At 33.5% G+C, this 11,026-nt stretch overlaps 2 protein-coding genes across 7 annotated transcripts; one reads left to right on the forward strand and one right to left on the reverse strand.

Annotated features, from left to right (window-relative positions):
- The first annotated feature begins 1,546 nt into the window (after positions 1–1,546).
- SdhB (Succinate dehydrogenase, subunit B (iron-sulfur)) lies at positions 1,547–5,227 on the forward strand. Of its 6 annotated transcripts, none has more exons than XR_016140722.1 (9): positions 1,547–1,781; positions 2,158–2,288; positions 2,371–2,514; positions 2,738–2,936; positions 3,038–3,139; positions 3,455–3,577; positions 3,768–4,079; positions 4,682–4,828; positions 4,998–5,227. XR_016140722.1 is itself a non-coding variant. In XM_089082680.1 (8 exons), the coding sequence occupies exons 1-7, from the start codon at positions 1,707–1,709 to the stop codon at positions 4,062–4,064; spliced, it is 873 nt and encodes a 290-aa protein (XP_088938806.1). In that variant the 5' UTR covers positions 1,553–1,706; the 3' UTR covers positions 4,065–4,079; positions 4,998–5,227. The 6 variants fall into 6 exon arrangements, 3 of the variants coding, with proteins under 3 accessions (XP_088938807.1, XP_088938806.1, XP_088938805.1); XR_016140720.1 differs by having other exon boundaries at positions 1,553–1,781; positions 3,966–4,079; XR_016140723.1 differs by lacking the exon at positions 4,682–4,828.
- Positions 2,942–10,744, reverse strand: Nos (Nitric oxide synthase). The gene is made up of 14 exons (XM_011647906.3): positions 10,419–10,744; positions 9,348–9,484; positions 9,095–9,257; positions 8,880–8,971; positions 8,502–8,643; positions 8,232–8,371; positions 6,495–8,104; positions 6,258–6,427; positions 5,700–5,910; positions 5,446–5,533; positions 5,237–5,361; positions 4,984–5,129; positions 4,609–4,800; positions 2,942–4,485 (listed from the first exon to the last, which is right to left on the reverse strand). Exons 1-14 carry the CDS (start codon positions 10,521–10,523, stop codon positions 4,378–4,380), a joined length of 3,429 nt encoding a protein of 1,142 aa, XP_011646208.2. The 5' UTR covers positions 10,524–10,744; the 3' UTR covers positions 2,942–4,377.
- Between the last annotated feature and the right edge of the window lie 282 nt (positions 10,745–11,026).

An 11,026-nucleotide genomic window follows, 5' to 3' on the forward strand; every position in this document is an offset into this window, starting at 1 on the left:
ATACAGATAAATACCCGAACAAAACGAGATTATTCCGCCATCGATGTGCGTTCCTTCCCGACGTACTTTGCGACAGTCGTGCCGCCTTGGTATCGTTCGGCCGTTATCGAACGTTCTCGGCTGCGCTCGGCGAAATAATCCAATACGTTCATGAACGTAACGAAATAACTAGACGAAAAAACTAGACGAAATAACTAGAGAGCGTTAATGCACCCGGATGAAGACCAGATCGGTCAATAACGTGAGGAAATCATCAGCCTCTTCCGATTGGCAAAATTCATGCGCCTGCCACATGATTTTGGATCACAAGGCCCCGGAATTGAAATGTCAATATTATTGATGTTTATTGATTTAAATTTTTTAACAATTTTTGGTAATTATTCAGTTTAGCCCTCTTCTTAGTGCAAAGATGGATAAAATTATGCTTATTCGAATACAAAACGAACGAATCTGGCAGAAAAGAGTATCGCTCTGCCCCGCGAACCGAGATATTAGCTAGTTTACCTGATTTGTATAAAGTATTCGAAAAATGTTAAATTATGATACTTTATAGATACAAAAACATTTTTTGCTGTTTTTATATATCGTGAAATAATAATTTTTGTATTATTATTAAGTTTAAATTTCGTGCGCATCTGACTGCACAGCGCATGCGTGTGTGGTCATCGAGTATGCAAATGGGACCATTGCGCATACTCAGTTCGCTGCACTAATGCAGACCGTGGCAATATTATTGATAAAAAACTTAGGGTTTCTGGAGATTGTAATCTGTTAACATATACCGTAAAAAATTGACGAATTATGATCAATTATTCTTCTATAATTCGATTGTGATTAGTTAATTTTTTACGATTCCGGCATAAGTTAACAGATTAGTGTCGGTCCACAATAAGTATTTAATCTTTAAGCCGTAAGAAATTGACCAATCATAGTCGATTATTCTTTTCATATTCGATTATAATTGGTCAATTTCTTACTTCTTAAAGCTTAAATCACCTATTGTGGACTGACATTTACGGCCTCCATAAATCAATCGTAAAGCAATAAGCAAATTAGTCAATCACAATCGAGAACGTAAGGCAGTAACATAAGCAGTAGCAAATCCATAACGTTGATTTCCTTAATCTCAATCCACAATAGATATTTAATCTTTAAGCCGTAAAAAATTGACCAATTATAAACTACGATCCACTTAGCGCTACAAAAGCTTCAAAGCTCTCTGTTTGATTAACCAATCAAAACAAAAAATTCTATGAATTGACCAATCAAAAAATGCTTCGAAACATTTTCGAAACATTTGTAGTACCAAGTGGACCCATAGTCGATTACATTTCTCATATTCGATTGGCCAATTTCTTACTTCTTAAAGCTTAAATCATCTATTGTAGACCGACATTTACTATTACTAAATCTTACTGCTTAAGTTTTTTTATGTGCCACAGCCTTTATGACAGATTTCGTAACCTCGAAATTGGCTAATTTAACACTTAATATTTCGGTTCACAAGTTTTTCTGACAGATTCTTTTATTTTGAATGAAATTGAGCCTAATTTTATCAAAATCGGCGAGGGGGGATATTCTAAATAATTACTCTTTTTAATTTATGTACATACATATGTCATTGGAGATTCCCTAGTTTCTCTGCCGACAATTGGAGCATCTGTCAATCGCAAATGAACAGATCCTAGTTACATAACGCAGGTATCATGAATGTGTTGATGTCAAATTGTTCAAAGATGGTCGGAATGACACCGTATATCTGCAGAAATGCGCTACGCCAAGTAAGTGTTACAAAACAAATGATTCGTTGATGATATTAGGACGGTATGAACGTTTTTCACCATGATACTACGATCAGTTTTTATGCCTGATGCGTAACGAACTATCCACAGCTCTGCAATAATGAGTCTGTCATTAAAGTTTCATGCACTTGTCGCTTTTCTTTTGAAATTTTCGAACGTTACGTTTTGTATTTAAAATTAGATCAAACACAACAGCAAGTTTTTGCATCAATTTGATAATTAAGAGCTATTTTTCTTATAATATATAAATATAAAGGCGTAAAGAAACTAACATGTATTTCCTCTGTTATAATTCCAAATAATTGAGTGTGTCAAAAACAGATTTTGTAAAATATTTTCATATAAAATTTTACAGGCCAGAGCTTTGCATACTGCGGCAGTTCAAAATGCTGAAGCCAGATTTAAAACCTTCTCAATTTACCGTTGGAATCCAGACAAGCCTGATGAGAAACCATATATACAGAAATATAAAATCGATCTAAATACGTAAGTTTCTTTCTAGTTGTCTTAGATATTTCTCTGAATTATGGTCTATATTACTTCATTGTGTTTAATATATATTCTCTAGTTGTGGCCCAATGGTATTGGATGCGTTAATTAAAATTAAAAATGAAATTGATCCAACATTGACATTCCGTCGTTCTTGTCGTGAAGGTATTTGTGGATCTTGTGCTATGAATATCGGAGGGACAAATACATTGGCATGTATTAGGTATTATATCTCATATATACATGTATATTATTATTTAATTTCTTTAAGTCAATTTTTTTAAGATGTTATAAATCTATTTTTTTTAATAGACATAACTTAATAATTGTCCTCTATATCGCAGATTATATGTACAAATTACATATTTAGATATTCATAAATTTAAATTGTTACCAAAAATTATAAATATAACGATTATTAATAGTGAAATTATTATATGTTTTAGCAAAATTGATAAAAACACAAGCACATCGTGTAATGTTTATCCATTGCCTCATATGTATATTGTCAAGGATTTGGTGCCAGATTTGAGTAATTTTTATGATCAGTACCGCAGCATACAACCCTGGTTGCAGCGCAAGGATACTGGGAAACAGACTGGAAATAAGCAGTATTTGCAAAGTGTAGAAGACCGTAAAAAGTTGGTAAGTGCATGAAACTGTTGTATTTATTTCCATTTTGATCTTCCATTTTGATTACACTTGTTTTGTCTAAAACTACATTTTGATATTTTTAATTAACATAGGATGGTCTCTATGAATGTATTCTCTGTGCTTGCTGCAGTACTTCATGTCCATCCTATTGGTGGAATGGTGATAAGTATTTAGGCCCCGCAGTACTTATGCAAGTAAGTGTGTTCTGATATTACATTGTTTTAAATATGTTATTGTATAAGGGAATAATCAATTGTTAACAAGCAATTTAAAGAAAAATGACACAAGTGAGAAATTCTATAAAAGAAAATTGCAAAGAGCATCAACATTAGATAATAGATGTAAAATTTTTTTCTTTCGAAAATAATTTTAATAAATGAAATAAACTAACATGTATGGAACATATCGCTTGATATGTTCAGCTTGTTCTTGTGAACGTTTTTCACTTGTGTCGTTTCCTTGAATTATCAATTAAGTTAAGACCTTTCAGCTATTATTGTTTTCATTAGGCATATAGGTGGATTATTGATTCGCGAGACACTCAAACAAAAGAGCGCCTAGAGAAATTGAAGGATCCGTATTCGGTTTTCCGTTGTCATACAATCATGAATTGCACACGTACTTGTCCAAAGGTGAGTTTTCACTAGATAATGCTTCAATTGTAATAATATAAGAGTAATTTGTATATTCTTTTTATATTTTGCCCTTTGCTTGTTTTATTCTCGACAAATGTTTCAATAGACTTTACTATCTATTCAAGAAAATTTAGCTAATTGTCTACATTTAAAATACATTGTACAATACAAAATATATCGTTTACAGCAAGTTCGTACAATTTGATGATAAATTTTACTAGAAATCAAATCATTGGCATAACAGCGGCCGGTAATATATTAATTAAATTCAGATTTGTTTAAATAAACAATAACATCGCACAGTAAACAACAATAACAATGCACAGATTATTAATAATTTCACAAAATTGAAGAAATCAAAACGAAGTGCGAATATTTTGTGCAGGGTTTAAATCCTGGAAAGGCGATAGCAGAAATAAAAAAATTATTGGCTAACCTAAGTCAGAGACCGAAACCAGATCTCGAAGCAACAGGAGCTCCATAGTTAAAGGAATATCAGGTAGAATTAATAAATTCCATATATTTATCTTATGGATTACTACGTGCAGCGAACATATAATTAGTGTGATATTTGGTACGATTGGATATATGTGGACCCACGAAATAGCGGATAAAAATATCCTAGAAATCGCAAGGTTTAATCAAGCACTACTTGTAAATAAAACAGATTTCCCCTATGTTGTGTGCAATAATTATTAATGTAGCAACCTCTTTATATTACGTGCAGTAATTATTAATGTAATAGCAACCCTTTGAACGAAAATTACTTGGACTATGCTTTATCAGTTTTGATATTTTCATGGTTCAGCAGCCATCCGGATTCTAGCAGTCTCGCGCGATCGATTATGTACCTCGGCGGTGCGTAATGTTATACCGAATATATCTTCGTGGTAGCGGTTTTCATCCTAAAAGAATTGTGTAATGCAATAAAACATGATTTAAGAACATGGCAATGTACTTGCTATCGCATAGATAATAAATGCATAAATTTCGAACAGCAAGACAAAAATTATAAATGACTCATATACCCTTAGTGATAGCATATACGCTTCGACTTCTTTATCTGTCATTTGGCTATGCGTTTGTATAATCTGTTTTAAGGTCTGATAAACGTCTTCCGCCATTGTGCAGTCTCCACAAACGTAGAAGTGGCCGCGTTCATACATTACCATTTTATAAATCTGTGATGCTTCCGCTTGGATTAAATCTTGCACATAGGTCTAACAATCATATAAAATGCAAATTTAAGTATGCGAAATTATCTCGTAATATTATTAAAATGCAAAATTATTTTCATATTTATATGTATAGAATCTTTTAATTAGAGTAATATTTATAAATTTATCTTCATAAAATCTTGTTCTTTCAAAAAATATAAAATAATAATAAGTATATTAATATACCTTTTTAATACCAGGTTCTCGGGATAATGCTAAAAATACTTTATCCAAAACACCTACATCCAACATTTCTTTCTTCTCTTGTCTGTATAAATCCAAATTTTTTTGACGGCAGCCAAAGAAGAGCCAAATCTTACCAAACTTTTGATCTACAAAAATGTCATAATTTATATGGCATCGATAATATCGTAGTAACATTTAATATTAAAATTTATAAGCATATAATAAAGAAATGTATATAAAAAAATATTCGTACTCTGCTGAAGTTTCATCTGAGCAAATCGATGATGCCAGAAACCTCGGAAAGGAGCTATTCCAGTACCTGGTCCTACCAATATAATTGGTGCCTCAGTTTCCGTTGGCATATAAAAGTTTGGCGCGCTGAAATATTGATCAATGATTATATTCAACGTAAAATTTTCATATAAATGATATTTAATTATCAAAATATTGACATTTTTTTACCTTCGTACAAACACATACAGCAATTCTCCATCGGATATCTCCTTCAGGTAATTGGAGCAGACACCAAAATGTGTCGGTCCAGAACCGTCTAGGATTAATTTATGAGATTATAGTCGAGAATTATGTATCAATTATGTATCAACAAATTATGTATCAATTTATCATCTAATTAAACGTATGGATTATAGATAGCATTCTTTAGAATGAAGAAGAACATAAAATCAAATGAAAAGTAAAATGAGACTTATAAATACTTTGCGTTCGATATTGCACCACTGCGACTGTTAGATGTATTTGTCCTCGGTGCACCTGCGGAGACGACGAAATACTGTAGAATCTCGGTTGCAAAGGTGTTAGATGATACACGAGCAACGGAGCAAATGGAGTCACAGATGGAAATTCATCCAAAACTTCAGCCAAATTGGGGAACTTCCAATGTCTCCAATCCTCATAAGCTGCCGGATCCTATTCCAATAAGAATCTTTCAAGTTTCTTTAAACTTTATTTGCAGATTGTGTTCGATACATCGCGTTAAGAAAAAACTTGAATTCGTATAAATTCCCGTATCTAAACTTTTTTTTAACTTCTAAATTCTGTTCTCTCTCAATGTTTGTTTAGTTTTTCTAATTTCTGTTCATTTGAAATTAGAATTAATATTTTAATTAGACAACGTTAAAAATTCAGGAATTCATGTAAGGATTTCTTTTCGGATTTTTTTTTCTAATATTTTAGCTTATTATATGCTTCAAATTTCAACTTGTATTAATTATCCACAACGTTTTGACACTACATTTACATATTTACATATTTACAGAGGCCAGAAGATCAAGTTGTGCTCGTTCTTTGGCATTTGTAGCTATCGAAGCGAAATATCTCAACAGATTTGGTGTAGGTGGTGTCGTGATGTCCAAAAATCGAGTTAGCAGCATTTTGAAGGAATTCGGTAAATATCTGTCATGAGGGATCCATGTTTTCACAATTCCTAAGAAAAATCATTATCAATAATATAGAAGAATTGAAAAACCGGAAAAAATGAAGAAAACATCTACCATTGGGGGTATGCGCTTGCTTCTGCATTTGTAATTCGATCGATGTATCAGGATCGAAGGTAGATTGCACGCGTTGCAAAATTCTCTCCACAAGGTCTGCTCGATTGCATGCAAATACACCTAAATGATCTCCAGGTTTGTAGGAGATATCCATGCCCACTATGTCATCCAATTCTAAGAATAATGTTGTTCCGCTGGACTCGTCGCCACTCAGGTTGGTTCTTCGTAGCATATTGCACATCGTTACATTTTTGTTATGGCATTTGCTTAACGCTTTGGCAATCGGTTGAGGCTCAGTTTCTACAAAACGAACTGTGGCCGCAGATAATGCTTCGGAACCTAGGGATAGAGCTACTTCTAGTAACGTGTCGTCATCGTCCAGGCAGAATGTCTCGCATGCGATCGCGAAGATATCAGCTGCCCACTTCCGGAAGGTTTGCTCCTGTCCGCACATCTCATCACCCTGGGCCAAACGTGCCAATCGCTCTCCGCCTAATTCTCCTAACAAATTGTCGACATAGCGGCCAAACGCACAGAAGTTCGGATATGCAGACGATCCCAGCGCGAACACGGCAAATCGCACATTGCTGAGAGGTCCGAAGGTATCCTCGGTTTGCGAATCCGTCGTAGAACCACGCAGAGAATCTAGTCGATCCAGTTTCTTCGATCCGCTCACTTCAGTTTGGCTGTTAGCCTTGATAAACGACTTTGAGGTTGCCAAACTGATCTTATTCTCATTGTTTATGTAAGCGTCATTCATTTTCATCGCATATAAATTTTGTGCAAAGGCCTCGCCGTTTTCCGGCGGGTCACCATTTCCAAAGGTAGAAGTTACCACCAGCAGGAGGGCCTCATGTTCTATGTTGCTGATATCGTATTCTTCCATCGAGAGTACCTGGGAATGAAAAGCGTGGCCGAGTAACTCGCTCAACTTCTCCGCATACATTTGAGATGTGCCAGTTTCCGTAGCGAACAACACGGTCGCTTTTATTCGACGCGATAACGCTCGTCCGAACAGCTTGGATGTAAATTTCACGGCTCTCGCGATCTGCTTGAAGTGGAACTTTCTTCTTGGTTTTTTCGAAGTTGTCTTCTTGTCGCGTCCTTTCTTCCATATATGAATTTTCCATGCTGGGTCCTGAGCGTCGTAAGAAGGCTTCAAATGATAAAGAGCCATTTCTTGATGAAACACTGGCGTGGCAGATCCAGATATCGGCGGCACGATCCACAGCCAGTCTGCAGGACAACCGTTTCGGAGACGCATTTCATTTTCGTAATGTTTCATGAAGGATTCCGAAGCAGTATGATGATCCACGATCGTTACATTTTTTATCTGAAAACTGTGCAGTACCGCGACGTTAGCTTCTACCATTGCTTTATCTTTCCACAATGACGTAGGTGTCCTTGTGTCTAGACCCATGTTCATCGCTATTGTCTCGAGCATATTATATCTGTGAGTATCGCATAAATCTCTGGAGCCAATCTCGGTACTCATGTACCAGCCATTGAAAGGTGCAGCGGTAAACACCAGACCACCGCAATCGAAAACCATTCCAGACACCGCAGGGACAGCAAACCATTTGAGATCTAATTTCTCAAACCAATCGTATCTATAATCCAAAATAATAATCAGCCAAAATACGTAATATTGGATGTTTGTAATAATATGTTCCTACTAAATTGATTGATATAAGAGAGTTTTCTAGAAACTTCATATTATTTATAACGAAAACTTACGTAGGATGAGTAAGAGGTACTTCAAGTACCAAATCGCTGGGAATGTCAAAATAATCTGGATCATGCCCATTGGCAGATAATACCAATGGCAATATGTCAAATCTAGTCCGTGCGCCCTTCCATCCTAATTTCATACAAACCTGTAGAAAGAAAATAATCCTATTATTAAATTATGCATTATTTCTTTAGTAAGTTTCCTTTTCAATAAATTATATATATTTAATTATATATATTTTGATCATTGAAAAAATTATACATAAATATTTTGACCTCTGTAAATTCTACGCTGGCAGGATCGCCCAGAATAGTACCATCTGGATTTTTATATCCTGCATAGTTGATCAATTGTTGATTCCATACTCTATAATCGTGCTTTCCGTCAGTACGCTGCGGAAATATTGTTATTGCGGATCTAAAAAATTGTAATAAATATAAAATAGATATAGATATCCCCGGTACTTAAATATTTGATAATTTTTGAAATAATTTTAAACTCTAATTTTTTGAATTTCATTATTTCATGCATGATGTAGACAAAGAGGAATAATCTATTTTATTCAATATACCTTTAATTAACAAGAAAAGAAGAAAAATTATAAAATTTATATTAAAAAATATAATCATATATATATATATATATATATATACCTAATATTCCCTTTATTTGTACTGTACTTGATATGATTGCATAAAGCTTCAAACATGCCACTCGTAGTTGTAACGTAGCGGCAATCGAAAACCTACAAATGCATTTATTTTATGAACGAATTAACAATAAATATTAACTATAATTTTATAGAACTGCAATTTGTGAAAGATGTTATTGCGTGAAAGCATCAATGTGTTATCATGCGGAATCGGACCTGTAGTTTCGACCACTGTATGCGACCAATGCATCTTACAGCGTTTCGCCATGCTAGCTTTGCACCGAAAACCAATTCCGTTTCCGTTAATTGATATGTACCAGTGGCAATCACTTCTCTCTGCACGCTCTCCCAACGTGCACGATGAGCGTCGCTATTCAATCTACGTGCCGTTCAAGGAGACGAGACATGAAATCGAAGAAAAGATTTACTGGAGATTTATGGTTTATATGAATACTGATCGATTAATTACCTTCTGATAGAAGTGAAATATTGCTCCAAAAAGTCCTTCGCGTGAAACAAAATTTCCTCTTTTGTACGTGGCTCCGTTCCATGCAATGGCAGCTGCATTATGCTACCAAGACAGACTTGGTTCGTGCAAAGCGTTTTCTAGAAATTTATTTAATATAATTTTATTTATATTATTTACTGTACCTTTTTCATTATCTCTTTTTATGTATATATTGCAATACTGATTAAAAAAGATATAATGAAATATTTCCAGGATGATTCGTATAGCAAAGATGATTCTACATAACATAATAAATCGCGAAGATATTTAAACACAATATTTTCAGATGAAATTTCATTAAAAAATTGATTTTAAGTATCAAATAATATATCATCTATTATTCTTAAATTTAGAAAAGATAATTTAAAAAAAAAATTTTTAAAAAGATAGATAATTTTTAATTACATATTGCAATGCACATCGTCGATGCATTATATTTGCCGCTATAAAAAAATGCGAATAAAATAAGAACATCTTTTAAAAGAAAAATAGTTAAAGCTATGGAATAAATACAAGAAGATTGTTTATATTTTTTTAAAAGTATAATGTATTATTTCTGAAATGTATTACAATCACTTCACCTCAAAATTTAAATTCTTAATTAATCTCTTATAAATCAAAGCAATGTAGGATGAAGATCAGCACCTGCCAACTACGTGTCAACCGCCCCTACACGGTATCACGTGTCATTGCTAATTTATATATTTTTTTAAACATAATATTATATATAATAAATATTATATATAATATATTTTTTGCTCGTATTATTATTATGTGATTTATCAAAATAAATTCATGATGCACATTTACGTCGCTGAGAATCATTAATCAAAACAAGGAAAAGAAACTATAAATTTTTTAATTTTTAAAAAAAGAAAATTTATTTTAAAAAACAAACACTTTATGAAAAAAAAAAAATCTCTTCACTTTATTTTCGTTTATGATCAATTTTGTTTCGTTTATGATCAATTTCTAAATAAATGTCTTTTATCAGATATTATCAGTTTTCAATATTAAATTTTTTTTAAATACCTCGGCATTTTTGACGTGCAAGGAATCAAATGCTTCCGTCTTATCCGCGATATTCCTTAGTTTCGTAGGCTTTTTCTGATGGGGCGTTCCGTCGTGATCTTTCATTTTGCGATCGGGAGTTTAACTGTTCCTGCCTGACGCACAGACTGACGACAAGTGCGACGATAAGGAGAAAAGGACGAGGACGGAGCGCAGAGATGACAACTCAGCATCTCACGTGCCGTCATCTCACATGCGCCAGCATGCGCAACATTGATCCATTCCGCTTGTCCTCCGAACGTTTGCCGGATCAATCGACGGACAGGACTTCTCGCGTCAAAAATTTATGATAAATTCGTGTCTGCAAATCATGTCACGCATTAGCACTGTTTTTATGTTATTTTTAATTTTTAATATATTTTTAATAATAAGTAATAGAAAATAAGATAATAATATAATAAGTAACGTGAGATAACAATTTTTAATAACACTCACATAAAATCATAATTGTTATTATTATAAAAAAATATCAAGAGAATAATGTAGTGAATATTTTCAAATTCATTATTTTTTAATATTTTAAAGTCAACATGACATGTTTCTTATGAAAGAAGAAAACACTTTTTCAT

This window comes from Pogonomyrmex barbatus, unplaced genomic scaffold, assembly GCF_055798465.1.
Source record: "Pogonomyrmex barbatus isolate J1 unplaced genomic scaffold, ASM5579846v1 scaffold6, whole genome shotgun sequence".
NCBI lineage: Eukaryota > Metazoa > Arthropoda > Insecta > Hymenoptera > Formicidae > Pogonomyrmex > Pogonomyrmex barbatus.